We start from the raw sequence: 16068 nt of genomic DNA on the forward strand, positions 1-16068 counted from the left end.
TTTATCTCAGTCCCTCCTTTTCTCTCTTGGAAGTAGGACTCTAAGTATTTTAAAACCCAGTCCAACTTTCTAGATTTGTTACTTAATTGTGGGGCTTTGCCAAAGCCTAATGAGACAGTTTTCTCCTCAGCTGAGATGAGGAAGAGAACTAAAAGACTAGGAGGCTACCCCGGCTCCACTTTGTGCATTCAGGGATCTGTAGAGGGCAGGTGGGGCTCTGCCTCCCAAAAATAGGGACAGGGGAAAATTCCAGATCAATAAAATAATTTAAGCTGTTAATTATTCCTATTGAGGATGAGAGAATAGGCTTTTCAGTCTGAGTAGTATGAGAAGGTCTGCATTTCAGGACAAGGGAGCTGTACAGAGATGTGGAAAAAGCAAATCCCAGGCACAGGGAAGGGCAAAGTGAAGTCTGTAAAGAGAGCAGTGCTGATACTTTGGAAGGGCAGAGAAAAACAGCCCCCTGTCTCATTTGTTGTGTGTAAAGAAAAAAAAAAAAAAAAACTATTAGGAGATAAGAGGAAAGATGGAGGCAAGGGCGTAGAGATAGCCCATTATGTGACAGAGTGAGGAGAAATAAGATCTCAGCACACAAAGAAGACTTGCAAATACAAACTGCATGGCACCGTGAATGTACTGTAGGTGAAGCAGGGGGACGAACCAGAGGCTAGAGCAAGAATCGGGAGCACAGAAGGAAGGTGCTCACGTGTTACCACCCACACATTGGCCGCTTGTTCAGTGCAACACAGAATCATTCCACTTGAAAATATAACAAGATTTAAAAAGTAAAACAGTAATGAGATTGGAAGGGAAATATTCCATATGTTCAGTTTGTGTTCAAATGCAGTTCTCAACCACTGCCTTGCTGGGTTTTGTAAGGCAGGATTTATGTGCTTTGATAATGGTGGCCTTTTTCTCTCATTTTCGGTTTTTCTTTCCGTGTGTGTGTGTGTGTGTGTGTGTGTGTGTGTGTGTGTGTGTTTTCTTTGGGAACTGTAGGAACAGAATATTCCACCCCAGCCGGCAGCTGTATATCTTTCAAGCAGTGGTTCCACAGGCCAAATCCCCCTCCAAATTATTTATGACTCCCATTGAAGCTAGTAGGATTCGGGCGCCAATCTTGGAGGTCAGCAATGGGCCTCTTTGTTGAACACAGGTCATCAGGAGACAACTCTGGCTGTGACTGCTGTGTGAACCTCCGCTGCTGTAGAAATGGTTATGTAACTTTAAACAGTAATGACATTTTGCAGAAAAGTGCTTTTTAATTGCTATGTCTTCATTATTCTCTTTTGCAATTGCCCAGGAGATTTTGCCTTAGAGACAGCTCGGCAGGTTCTGAGTTTCCATTTTTATAGAGCAACCAGTTTTCCATTTCAGCTGCTCCCAGAAAACCCCCAGCCCCAAATTTCACATTTTCACTTGCATTAAATAGGGTAGGTAATACTGGCTTTTGTATTCTTGCCAAACAGAGAAATGATTTGAAATAGTTTTCTAAAAATGCACTCCCCAAATTCCTTTTGGGCTGGGACCAAGAATAGAATATTTTATTCCCTACAAAAGGGAGAAAGAAAGTGATGAGTAAGCTGGAAAAATAGGACTGAGAATGTACTCTATAGAGTTCCTTTAAGCAACAGAAACTTAACCCCAATCCTTAGACCCAGTTGCCTATAGGGGATTGGAATCAGCTAAAAATAAATTTTGCTTTGGAAGAGGAAAGGGTGATACAGATAAAATAACTCAGTAATGCCTACTCTGAAAGAATGGAAGACTCCGTGTAAAAGGGCTTTATAGTTTGAACTGTTTTTCGTGACCTTCTTGTGCAATAGTCCATTCTCAGTATCACTCTATCTCTTGTGGATTCCTTGCCCCTTGGAATGGAGCTTACCCTGTTCTACAGTGGATCATGTCCAGCTGCATGACTCCCTCTGTCAGAATACCTCCCATGAGGATGACAAGATGGCACATATATTTTCCTGAGTGGCTATGTAGCTCCACCGGCTACACCTTCCTTCTCTGCAAGCTCTCCAAATATCTGAAGCCTGCCTTCTGAAAATGTTCTTCTCTTTATTAAATACCTGCCACTATTGTTTCCCCCTTTATTTATCCTAAAGGTTTGGTTGATTCTGTAACAGTTAATCAGAGTACTGACAGTCTTTATCATTATTACCACCACCACCTTCAGTATCATTCTTATCATCTTCTTTGCCTCAAAAATAGATAGAATAAATAACAGTTGTTTGCTTGTCATGTGCTAGGAAGTTTTCCACACTCCACACAATTTGTAGAAATGTTTCATTTGCTCCTGTTAATATTCCTCTGGTGTACATCCTGGTAGTGTCTCCATTTGAACAGAAAGGGAAAAGGAAGCTATAGAGAAAGGCTGTCTAATTTGCTTGCAGTGGCTTATGCAGTAAAAAGGGGTGCTCAGTGGCAGCAGTGACCAGCTGTGTCCTGCAGGAGTCCTGTGTCCCGCCATAGCCACGCTGAAGGCATCTTTTCCTACCCACAGTGCATCTCTTAGAAGAGTCTCTTTTTTTTGCCTCCATATGAGGGCCAGTGTAAATGATTGGACAGAGAGAGAGAGAGAGAGAGAGAGAGAGAGAGAGAGAGAGAGACAAAGAGAGACAGAGATACAAACACAATATGATATACCAAATGAAAAAAATGCCTGGCTTATTCAGCAGATCCCTTATCCCACCGGCAGTGAGTAGAATGAGGGGTATCTGGGAGGCATAAGTGACAAAACTGTTGTTTTTTTTAGTTAACGAACTTAGAATGCAGTTCTCCTTTAGGCAGTGAGTAATAATACTGTCATCCTATGTTCATTCAAGGTCAATACTGTGACCAGCTCCAAATGAAGTGGAGAGAAGAATCCCAGGCAATGAATTGTGTAGTGCAGATTTGAAGTTCTATGCGGGCAGCCTGGGTGATAAAAAATACTACTGTGCTGACTTTTCAAGGGACCAGAGTACTGCTCAAGCTCAAATCATTCTTCATCCTTCTCTCCCAGGGTTATGACTTTGATGATTCAAGTACAGAGAAATGATTATAATATGTGGTCTCGAGTGCTCATACTGTAATGATGAGCTAACCTTGTGCCCTTACTGGACCTTGATTTCTTTACGTTTAAGAGCAAAGAATAGAAAAATATTTATCTAATACCTTCACAGGTATTATTATGTTTTTTTGCTATATATAATCTTACTATATTACTAAAATTGTATCTCCTTAACTCTTGAAAACAACCAGGATAGGCTGTAATTCATATGGCAAAGTCCAAATTTTGGGGTCTATAGTTAGGCCCTTTGCATTTTGACCTCTGACTCTGAATAAAACGTCTATTCCTGCAGCACTGCACCCCAGCCATCCAAGTTTGTATCACTCACCTGGGACTGTCAGACTCTTTTATTATATTTTCGTTCCTTTTGTTCCTCTTTTTAAAGTATCTCTCCTGTTCTTTTAACGTGGTGATTTCTCACTTTCTTTTCAACCGGTCCAAATTCTGTTCTTGGTACACAGGTTTCCCTGCTATTTGATGTTATTTGCTGTTCTGTCCAATTGCTTCCTATGGTGCCTCTGCTGTCTGATATAAAGCTCTGCTGTAAAGATGTGTGTCCGTGTCTCTCCCTGCTGAGTATATTGAAAACTCCTCTGTGCCAACTATTGTGGTTATTTTCCTTCTTAAGATCTGTAGACTTAATGTCTTCCTCAGGATTCATTCTTCATAAATAGGGTACATACATATTTTAAGAAAGGGAAAGAAAATAAATGAGGGAAATAAGGAAAGATAAACAATAGCACTGTGTTTTCAGTAAGGAATTTTTTTCCCCCAAAATGGGAAAGGTAGATATTAGATCTGCTGTGGTCTCAGTACTAACATCACTGCATAGAGTGTGCATTCCAGAGAGGGCCCAGGTCGTGATCTGAAAAAACAAAGTGGAAGCTTTGCAAATGGTAGACTCACTGATTATGCCTGTCTGGGCCTAGATAGGCCCTGAATAGTTTGGTTTCCAGTATACAAGGAGAAAGCTAGCAGCTTTAGATTCTCATGTATCACCTTTGGAAACTGTTAATGAAACACCTTTTTTTTAACCTTTCCATTTTTCCTGTTTGCTGTTCTCAAACAGGTCTTCAGATAATCTTCCCTCAGTATCTGCAAGAGAAGTTCGTGCAGTCGGCCTTGAGCTACATCATGTGCAATGGTGAGGGGGAGTACGTGTGCCAGAACAGCCAGTGCCGCTGCCGGTGTGCTGAGGAGTTCCCGCAGTGCAACTGCCCGGTCACCGACATCCAGGTCATGGAGTACACGCTGGCCAACATGGCCAAGTCATGGGCTGAGGCGTACAAGGACCTGGAAAATTCAGGTAGACAGCTTGGCTTAGCACTAGGGCTGGGATTGGCCCTGAGTCCAATCTAGAAAGGGGACTTCATCTAACTAGAATTAAGACTGCTGTGACAGCAAACTCGGACACTCTGTCACGTTGGGGTTGAGAGCCAGGAAAAAAAAGCTGTCTCAGAGTAGGCAGTCAGTAAATCTCCATCAAATGATATAATGTGTAGTATAATTGACCAAGTCACTGGGTGTTGTACCTCTGTTGTACCCAGAAATATGAAAAGCAGAGGGTCAAAAGTAGCTATATTAATTCATGTGTGTGAGTGTCTGTTTGCATGTACATATGGTGATAGAGATCATCAAAGAATTCATAAACTGTTAGTTATTTTTCTGGTGATTTAGCTACTTCCTGTTTTTCACAGATCAGAAAAATGAGATAAAAGTAGTTGGATCAGCAGCTAAAGTCTAAAAGTTGAACATTTGCCTTCATGGACACTTGAGTTTTGTCATAAAGCCAGACATTCCTTTTATAACCATGGAAATGATAGCAGCCTTTCAAGGGTCCCTGTGTAAAGAAGGAGAAGTTGTCCTAAATAATGTAGAGTTGGGGGTTGATCTGATCAGTAAGGTCATAGAAGGTCTTGGTATCACACTGAGTATCTAATTATAGTGCAGGATTGGATGGAGGTGATTAGTGGGGCCACAGGATGCCTAGGAGAGACCCACCTTGTGGATTTCACATAGGGCAGGTAGTAACACTAACATATACAGAGATTCTGAGATAATTAGAAGGGAAAATTAGAAGGATTTGATGTCACTGTAGCAATGATACTTGAGAAAACTGATTGAAATGATATTCAGGAGTGATATTTAATATACATGATAAATAACTTGATAGGGATTGCAACCCTTCTCAGAGCTAGAACCCTGAGATGTTTGGAAAGAAGACAACAGGCTCATTTTTAGACATGATAAGCTTGAGAATCCTTGAGACTTCCAAGAAGACAGGCCAAGTAGGCATTTAGTGTATAATGTGTCCTCAAATAGCTGTTAAAAATATAGGCCTTTATATAGAGTATTATCATTTTTAAAAACAACTTTTTATCTCTTAAATTCATTACAATAGTTTCACTAAAGCAAGCAGTGATGTGATGTTCGCTAGGAAAACACTAAGATTCAGAATCTTCCCCAAGGTTACACTGTAAATCACAGCATTGGAAATGAAACCCTTGATTCCAAATCCAGTGCTCACAGCAGGTTTTGCAACTTATTAATTCAACTCCAACGCAATCCAGGCTTTCTTTCCCTCAACTGATAAATGAGAGGACATGTTTGTGTTTTGAATGTTTGAATTTATATAAGTCTTTAGCCGAAAAACCCTTTCATCAAACAAAATCTTACCTTGGAGCCTCTGTGTACCACAGATAAAAGCAGAGCTTCATGAAACAGCATGTGCAGCAACTATTTGCCGTGAACCCTACGCCCCCGTCTCGCTCTGGGTGCACACAATTTGCCAGGGCTTCTGCTCTCTCAGGGTCATGTGGCTTGAATGGAGCTGTAGATGCTTTGTGAACCTGTACCCATTAGTCTGTTTGAAATCCTGGGAACCTGTATGAGAGAGGTTCATGATGGAAATGTGTTATGATTATTTGGCCTCAACCAAAAAAGCATTTGATAAAAAGCTTTCAGAGCAATTCTCCTGATTGCTGAAAAGCAGAGGGAAATGTGGGCTGTGTGCACAAGTGGTAGGGAACTTTAAGATCTATTCCCAATCCCCAGAGAAGGAAACCTCTTTGAGTTGGTGTTTTAAGACTTGGGAAGCTGTGCTATTGTAGGAAAGGAAGTGATTTACACCACACTTTCTGTCCACAAGGTATACATTCCCTCTCGATATCCTGTAATTATCCATCAGAAAAGGTTTTACCATGAGTACAAATCCATTCACTCACACGTGTGTCTGTGGTTTGCGATCCTGATTCATTCTGTTGTTTTTCAGCCCTTAACCTTAACCATTCAATCCTGGGTAATTTAGAAGAAAGAATGATCACCCTGAAGTAAAAGCTATGGATTCCCTTGCTGGCTCCCTGATTTTGGTGGCCAAACAGTTCCCGATTTCTATGTATAAGGGGGGATCTATATGCCTCCTGTTTCTGGAGAGGGGCTCCTCTCTCTATCCTCAAGAGAGTTAAAGAATTAAACTTTTAAATTATATTTTCTCATCAGCTCTGAAATTGGGTTCACTGGAAGGACCATTACACCCTCTGAGGTCGACAGAACCCATGACCTGATGGGCTGCAATTTTTCTCTTGAAAGAGTCTGCCCCGGCCAGACAGAACAGACCCTTTAGCTCCAGTCTCCTGCTTCCAGCTAGCTCACAGGATATCAATCAGGACAAAGTTCCTTGCCGTTGTTTCCATCAGTCCACTTTTCATTTCTGTGACAGTGCACCTGTGATAATCACCTTAAAAGGAGAAAACTGTTCTTTTTGACTTGGTGTTTCAGAGATTCCTGCTGTTCCTCTGACAGCTACCCAGAAGTGAAAGAAAGACAAACAGGAAGTGACTAGTGTCCCAATATCCCCTTCAAAGAATGCTTGAATGACTTGATTTCCTTCCCTTAGGCCATTGATGGCAAACCTATGGCACACAATGGGCATGCAGAGCTCTCACTACAATGAATTCATGAGTTGTATATGTTGTTTTTTTTAAACTACAACTTTGGTATTCACATTTAATTGGTAGTTGACACTTTACAATTAATAAGTGGGCTTTGGGTTGCGGTGTAGGCACTGGGTGTCTGACAGTTTCACCATCACTGCCCTAGGCCCGCCTTACTATCTCACCACTTCCCAGGAGTGCCAGGAGAGGGACTCACTTTCAGCATGTATGCCTTTGGGGAATACTCCAGATTCAGACCATGCCCTTGTGCGTCTGCACTACCTGTCATTCATTCAGTGTGTGCCGTGTCAGGAGCTGTTGAGGTGGGTGCTGTGCATATGACTCTCTCAACACCTGGATTAAATGCTATCATGCCTGTTTGGCAAGTGGAGAAATGGAAACTTTATTTATTTTCTGTCAATATATAGCGCCTCAGGACATTAACAGAAAGTGTAATATACTAATTTAAGATGTACAAATTGCTTCAAGGCTAGAGTCTTAATTCCACCCTCTGTGGAGCCTTTGACCTTGGGAAAGATAGTTGTTTTATCCATACCCTAATTCTGTAAGATGGGGGCTTCCTAAAAGTGCCTACCACACAAATACATGGATTTGCTGTACAATCAGTTATCAATGTTAGGTGCTTAGTGTTGTGCCTGGTATCTCCTGAGAGCTGTGTAAGCATTTTTAATATGAAATAAATGTGTAATATGAGTAAAATTTCCTGACTGGTTTATAACATGACACAAAAGAAGTATTTCTCTCTCTCTCTTCTCTGTCTGTCTGTCTGTCTCTGTCTTTCTCTCTCTGTCACCAATCCTTCAGCTCTCCTAGGAGTTGGAGGAGAATGATGGAGTTAGGAGACAGGAAGTGTTAGACTGGAAAACAGCAGCTGAGGATTTGGACCTGGCTTTTGTTCCTCATGTGTTGTTTTAACTTAAGAAAATCATTTTCTCACTCTGACCTTGTGTTTCACTTTTCTACATGTAAAACCAGAAAACTGAACTAAATAATTTCTAGAATTGTGTCAACTGTAGCCCATCATTATGCTCAGAAACTCAGCACCGCACCACGAACTGAGGTAAAACCTTCCCCAAGGACACAAGAGAGTAAAAACAAGTACTATCTCTTGTGCTCCAGTATGGGGGATTATCTTTGATGGCCCCCCCATACAACCTCAAATAACACTTGGAGTCTGAATGGGAGATTCACCCTTTTCCATTCTTTGTCAAACCTTTCGATTGCATCAAAGAAAATGTTTCAGTTTGATGCTAATATGCCTTTATCACCTCTCCAGTGTGTGCTAATTTCCTGTATTTATAAGTGAAAAAAGGTGTGGTGTCTTGATCACTTAGCAGGCGACAGTATCTGACTAGAATTTATTAACATTGTTTCATATTTATTTCCATAGCTGGTATTCTGCTGAGAGCATGCAATAGTGATTTTCTATGTAGAACTATATAAAAATGTCATTTTCAACTTTTAACTGGAAAATAGTGATTTGACTCAAAGACTCTTACGAATGAGCACAAAGGAGATGTCAATGTTATCATGAAGTTTGGGGAACCCTTCTCAAGCAGTGATGTTGTATGCAGATATGTAGACTCACTGCATTAAAAACACAGTGGCTTTAGTCCTGCCTTCCAGGAGTAGAGCAGGCTAGAGCAATGCTCTGTGCCCAACAGGGTTTTATTTGCAAGGCTCCAGTGTAGGCAGGCAGGGAGACATGTGAGAAGGGGCATCTGACTGGGTGGTCATGCTTATTAGCCCTTCTCTCTTGGCCTTTGTCTTTTACTAGATGAGTTTAAATCATTCATGAAGCGTCTCCCAAGCAACCACTTCCTGACCATTGGTAGCATCCACCAGCACTGGGGCAATGACTGGGACCTGCAGAACCGCTACAAGCTCCTGCAGAGTGCCACGGAAGCACAGAGGCAAAAGATTCAACGCACTGCCCGCAAGCTCTTCGGCCTCAGTGTGCGCTGCCGCCATAATCCCAACCACCAGCTGCCTAGAGAGAGGTATGTGCCACCAGCATCCCTGCCACCGGAGGCACCGACCTAGCAGCTGGTGCCCCTTCACTTGCACTTGCTATGACAGAGAGATATGCGGTGCACGGAGCGTGGTGAGCAAGGCTTTGCATCGTGCAGGTCAAGAATGCTCTATACTAGTTTCTCAGCTGCTGGCTCTGGTCACATTGAATTTCACATCGTTGCCTGGATGTACAGTTGCCTTTCTTATTTACAGTTTCTATATCCATGAGTTTAACTAACCTCAGGTGGCAAATACTCAAAACAATTGCGTCTGTCCTAAACATATTCAGGACATATTCTTGGCATTATTCCTTAAACAATACAACACAACAGTGATTTACATAGCATTTACATTGTTTTAAGAATTTCCAGTAATCTAGAGATGACTTAAAGTATTCAGGAAGATACACATGGGTTCCATGCAAATGTTATCCCATTTTATATGAGATTAGAGCATCCACAAACTTGTGTGCCCACAGACATCTTACAGTCACTCCCCCAGGGATACCCGGGAGACACACGGTGAACACTGCTTCTGCGTTCTTTCTGACTCACATGACTATGGATGAGAGCATTAGTCCCAATATTGTGGCTTTATTCTGGTGGCTAAAATGTGATACTGTTTTAATTTTAAAATGTGTTAACAAAGTAGATTTTTACATCTCTGTCTTTATGGTGAAGAAATTGGGTTAACTAATCAACTGACTTATTTATTGAGGGCTTTAGATGATGTCTGGGGTGAAGAAAAAACAAATAGGGTACCTATAGTCAATAGTTTAAAGAAGCATTCATTTGCCCAGCCACTGAGTGCGGTGCTATATCCAAGGGCATGTGCGCCCTTATAAGCCCGGTTGCCTGGCTTGTCTCACCTTGCCCCAAATATGCCATGGAAGTACTCAGGATATGCTAGATGGTACAGATTACAGAGGTGAACTGGCAAGACAGGATACATGCTTCCAAAGAGTTAAGGTTTCTTTCCTTCCAGGGACACAGGAAAGGAGCCAAGAATCAATGCTGTGCCATTCCAACTTCATTCTTCTGGTGTTCTGGTAGCAGTTGTCCCCAGTGGTATCTCAGAGATTCTATGAAGGCATCTCAGGGTAACAAGGAATAGGCGTGGTGGTTCTCCAACCAACTTCTCCCAGAGCAGTTCATTTCATATTTGAGGGTCTTGACATTAGTGTCATTCAAAGAAAAGAAATCTCTTCTTAGAAAGAATGAACCAAATCAAACTCACGTAGCCAGCTCAGCCTATAAATCTTGGTTGTACTGTCTAGAGTACAGGAAACTAAAACGAATTCAGACATTCCTCCTGCACTGACCTGGAGAGGCTGCCTGGCATTCCACCACTGGCAAGTCACTCAATTACGTTCATTAATAGAGTATCGAATGTAGGCATGGGGCGTAACAGCATGCGGATCCTGGGCTCTGAAGCCTTCCCAGGAGAGCTGAAATTCCTTGCCCTGGCTGTGGGCTGCTTCTTGGCATTGGAGTTTGAGGCTTTAATGAGCATTTCTCAAACTGGCAGGGCACCTCTCTGCCATGGAGCAGTGTCAGACAGAGGCGCTAACACTGGGAACCTTGGGCCACCTCTAGCTGAGCAAGTTTGTATTTGCAAATGAACTGATTGCTCAGCTTCAATTTGTCTGCTTGTTGAACTCTGCTGGAGATGAGTGCTCTGAGCAGGTGCAGTGATTGCAACAGGTGTCACTGAAATCTTTAAGTCTCACAGAGGGTTGGCATTGAAGCAGGATGGGAGAAGGAGGGGATGCAGGGCATCAGCTGCACACAGGTCAAAATTCTGTTTCATCCTGTCACTTACCAGCCATGGGGCTTTTTATATAAGTACTGGTACCTCATTTGCAAAACTGAATAATGAAGCTTGCCTTTGGCATAAGCATGAGGATTAGGATTTTAAAATTTAAAGAGCCTAGTAAAGTACCTGGCTCAATCAGTTAAAAGAGAGAGATTATAGAGATAGACAAAAATAAATAAAGAGAGATATTTCTAAAGTTCGAGCATCTTCCAATATTATGTAAATTAATTTCCTTCTCACTAGAGCCTTATGAAGTAGGTACAATTAACTATTATTGTCTTATCAATAAAGAAACTGTGTCACCAACAGGTTAATACTGTGCTGAAGATTAATAAATGTTACTAACTTACTGTTATTTCAAAGGATGTTTATGTGTATCAGTTAGTGACAGGTCGGCTATATACTGCTAGACCTTGGCATCTAGGGATGCAGCAGATTTATTATGTGTATGTGATACAAAAGGAATGTTTTGCTATATGTTAATACAAAAGAATTCATTCAAGATCAGTGCCTCAAACTTGCACCATATTGTCCCCTTTCAGGATTCTCTAGGTTGACGTGGTATGCCTGGGATCTCTCCTGTTGGCTAGGGATGGTGCACCTGGGGAGCTTTTCCTGGGAAGAACCTCCAGAGGGATTCAGTCTCTGAGCTGGCAGTGAATGCAGCTGTCACCTAGCAGTGATGCTGGGGCTGTCAGCCAGAGTTCTTACCCATACCTGTTCTTGCAGCCAGGCCTTCTTATAGTATGGCAGCTGAGCCCACAGAAGAAGGGCCATGACCAAGAAGGAAGCTCTTAGACTCCTTCCAGTCTACACTAGGAAGTAAGAGAACATCAATCTTACTTGGTACTATTACTTAAAAGTCTAGCCCAAATTCAAAGGTCCAATGGTACAGTTTAATATAGAATCGGGAGGAGTCTTTTCTTTTTTATTTCTAATAAGGTTCTGTAGGAGATGCTAAGTATAATTAGCAATAAAGATGACCATGCCAGATATTATGAAAAATGAAGTGAATCAATAACAATGATAATGATAATAAAACAGTAATAGCAATAAGGATAAAGATTAAAAAGCATTAATAGCTATTTAATAAGAAACTACTGTGGCTGATAATCAAGCTGGTGATATGCTAAGATTCTGAAATTAGCTTCTTTGGTTGAAATCCTGGTTTTGTCACCTCTTACACTGACTCTTGGGGAAGTTACTAACATCATTGAGCCTCAATTTCCGCCTTTGTAAAATGTGACTAATAATAGTGCCTTTGTCATAGGCTTGTTTTAAGAATTGAATGCTTTAACACTCATAAAAGATTTAGAGCAGCGTCTGTCACATGGAAGTCATTCAACATATGACAGCTCCTTTCTTTCTTACTGTCCTTTGTCCAAACACTAATATTTTGCATATAAATATCTTAACATACAGTGAATACCTAATCAGACTGAGTGTTGGTGACCACATGATTCTTCATGGGATGCTAATGCTATGAAGGAGATACTGGTGTATGTGTTGAATAGATGCAGGGACTGATTAGGTAGAGATGCAATAATATATCCAAGGCTGCACAGCAGGTAAGCGACAGGTTTAAAAGGGTTTTGCTGATCCATTAATGGGGCTCCATGTAAAGGACTCCTTACCAGAACCTCCAGAATCAGTGCATTTTGTTTGTTTGTGTTTTAGCAGTGTGGAGCAGAATAGAAAGGTTCTGTGCAATGCTTGGAAACTCTGGATGGACTGTATGATGATACTAAAGTCGGGGTTAGTTTATAAAGTTTAAGGGGCAAATGAACCATGATCAGAGTTTATGAGCCTCAGTCTGGTATGCTGAGATTCAGGGAATGGGCCGCCACACAGCAGCCCCCATTTGTGAATCCCTGCATCAACTCTGGAGCCCAAGAAGAAGCCAAGCAACTCATGTCCTGGAGGTCTGGGCTCATCGCATGCCAATCGAACATTTCTGGAGACCTTACTATGTGCCAGGCTTTGGGAGACCTGCAGTGAACAAGATCTATCCCAATACTTGACACAGAGCTTATTGGGAGGAAAGCTGTGTGGCTAATTCTAAACCATATTTGGTAGTGGGGTGGGAGGATTCACCAGCCAACAAAGTAGTCATTGAATGCCCTGCATGCTTGAGCTTCTGTTTGAGTTCTAGTTTCCAGTTAGCCTCCAGAGAAGGTGGCCTGAGGGTCAGACCATGGTACCAGACTATGGTACTTAAGTTAGCCATCTCAAAGGAAGCAGAGACACAGTGGAAAGTTCCCATGGATTGTGTTGTCACTAGAAGTGCCTCATAATATGCAGGGGTAGAAAGGAACAGACAGGAGATGAACTGCAAGTGTTATCACTCCTAGTATTGGACACTAGACATTTTAAGCTTTGGTTTTCTCCTCTGTAAGGTGGTACAATAATTTATGCCTGATTACCTCAGAGGGTCACTATCAGGCTAACCACAAATGGTACCTAAACTCATGAACTCTTAAGTATTCTCTGGAGCAGGGCTGTGCAAGCAGAGTGAGCTCAAAGTCTGACTCACAGGGAGGAGAATGGAGCTGAGTTTTGGTACAAGGCAAGCAGTAGTTAAACATTTCTAAAACATTCACAATGCATAAGGTATTGTTTTATGACATTCATCTCACCTCATCATCATAGCAATCCCTTTTGGGGTAGCACTAATTCCACCCTCTTTGTGAATGGGGAATCGGAGGTGCAGAGATGTTAAATTACTTAGTGAAGACCATTTGTCAGGTAGAAGGCAGGGAGCAAATTCAGGCAGAATCCATTGTTTTCATCTCCGTGTTTTTTTCCCAGTCCTGGGGTGAGACAATGCAAGGTTTATAGATGATATGCCAAGACTAAAAACTGAATCATGGTTATGGAAATCTGTTCATGTTGCAAAAGAGAAAGAAAAAGGGGCAGGAAGGAGAGAGAAAAGAGAGGAAGAAAGAAAGGGTTTTGTGTTCAGGCCACTTCTTGAAGGGGGTGGGGATCAGGTTGAGTACTTAAAAACTGTACCTCACTTTTAACTAGAATAGTTCCTTTAGCTGTTTATGGCAATGTTAAATTAGAACTCATTTAGGGAAAGAAGGTGATTTTTTTTGTTTCCTAAAACACTCTGAAAACAATGGAGCTTAATTATCTCTGAGGTCCTTCCCAACACACAAAAAAAGAAGGAACGAGTAAGAGTTCAATTGAAAAATATTGGTAGAAGGTCAGTAATTGAATCTTGGAGTAGCATTGCTTTCAAACGATGCTAATTAGTCAATTTTAATGAGTAGCCTGTAGTTCAAACTAAGACCTCCCTTTGCCTGAAATTACAATGGCCTCTTAACTAAGTCACTTAAACTCTACTCTGATTACTTTTCAATTATGTTCCATCAGAGATTTTACTTAAGAAGTAAATTCAATCTTGTCCCACCTCTGTTTTAAGCATTTTGGTAACTGTTCAGTGTGTTGGGGACGAACATGAAATTTAAAGTGATCTCCAGATCCTCCCTGAGCTGTTCCCTGCCTGCCTCTTTGTTGCACCCTTTTTCTTGGCTACCCTGCTGTAACCCCACTGATTTCCTCTCAGGCCATGGCTTCCTTCACTCCCCAGGCATCTCAATAGGCTGGAATGTGCGTTCTTCCGTTCTTCCTTCCTTTCTGTGGTGGCCTCTACCTGCTTTCAGATCTCAGCTCCACTGTTCTTCCTTCAGGAGCATGCTCCATGCTTTGTAAGGCTGCCGCAGAGCTTGTTTTATATGGTTTTCTAGCATGCTCACTTTTCAGGTGAACCACAAGCCTCAGTTTGTTATTATGCCTTTGTTTAATCTGTTTATTAATCTCTCTCTCTCCCATGAGAGACAACTCCATGCATATTTTTCATTATTTTCTGTTCTTTTCTCTTTCTTTCTTTTTCATAAATTCCCAGCACAGTACCTGGCACAATAGTGGATACTTAGAAAATTTTACTCAGTAAATAGTAAAGATTATTTTCACTTCAGAACCTGCCTCCAAGCTATGTTGAGACAATGATCCATAGAGTGTCATTACCCTACATATAATCTGTAGATTTTAACTTGTGATGAATATGTTCAGATTATTGTCCTCATTCACGTGTGAAGAAAATAAATTGAAAGAGTTGCCTAGGGTCACTCAGGGTTTTTCCAAACAGACTGTGTCTAAAAATCGAGTCCTGCAACTGAAAGTTCAGATAATTGGGTGAAATGGAAACTGCAAAGCAAGATTGTCTTAAACCTACATAGGTCCAAATCTTGCAAGTATCTCTTGCTAAGTATATTACTTTGGAAAAAAAAAAAAAAAAAATATATATATATATATATATATATATATATAGTAGAAAAGAAAAAGTCACGAAAAAATTTTTAAAAGAATCTAAGCAAAACTTCTCAGAACTTCTGTAAAATGTGGCAGCGTTCTCAATAGGTATAAATAGCTAATGTTGACGTGCTTTGATGTTTCTTTTCTGCATCTTGCTGCCATCTGATTTTTCAGTCATAACACTGGAAGGCAAAGCACATCCATGGAACATTAACTAGAGGGCAGGCAGTATAATTATTTGCATTTTTCTGTGATTGTTGGTTTTTGATTTATTTTTACTTCTGAAAACCGCTTGGCCTTGACCTGGCTGTCCAGGCTGTAGCCAAGCACAATATAATTATGCATTGTTGGGAAGAAATCTCTCTCCGGCATCAACCTCAGGCTCTGATCTTGGGGCCTTAGCTTCTGAACTATGTCGGCTACTCACGTATTTAATTGCTGTCCATAGATAGTTTCTGGCTACCAAGATAATCGTTATCTTGATTCTAATGACCCTCAGTAGGCACACTGGTTTTCACTCTTCTCTCTGAACCCTATGTTTATGTGCTTTTGGACTGAATCTCCACAGACTTCTGAAATGGGGCACAGGGCAATGGCATCTTATATTTTATTGAGCTCAAGTCAGTTTTTGTTTATTAGACTGACAGACACTCCTGACTCTTCCGCTTATTAGGCAGGTGACTTCTAAATGTCTCTGCACCTACCTGTGCCCTCTGTTTCCTTATCTGCAGTCAGAAATAATAAGAGCATCATAGGAGTAGATCCTAGATACATGGTGATAATACTATTACTCCTTCCAGAAAATGGGTATTTCTGTTGCATAAATTAAAGGATGATTGTAACAAAATTTAACCACATAATGTAGATGCAGTAAGACTTGGGAGTCTTAAAACTTCAGACTCTAGATTC

General features: G+C 41.2%; 1 protein-coding gene across 1 annotated transcript in view; it reads left to right on the forward strand.

Annotated features, from left to right (window-relative positions):
- Nucleotides 1-16068, forward strand: part of Brinp1 (BMP/retinoic acid inducible neural specific 1) — a 167812-nt gene that overhangs the window by 133926 nt on the left and 17818 nt on the right. The window contains exons 6-7 of the mRNA XM_003478840.5: nt 4128-4364; nt 8789-9011. Of these exons, the coding sequence (XP_003478888.1) occupies nt 4128-4364; nt 8789-9011 (460 nt within the window). The remainder of the gene's footprint in view (nt 1-4127; nt 4365-8788; nt 9012-16068) is intronic.

This window comes from Cavia porcellus, unplaced genomic scaffold, assembly GCF_034190915.1.
Source record: "Cavia porcellus strain 051 isolate PalLab524CR breed Dunkin Hartley unplaced genomic scaffold, mCavPor4.1 scaffold_1, whole genome shotgun sequence".
Classification (NCBI taxonomy): domain Eukaryota; kingdom Metazoa; phylum Chordata; class Mammalia; order Rodentia; family Caviidae; genus Cavia; species Cavia porcellus.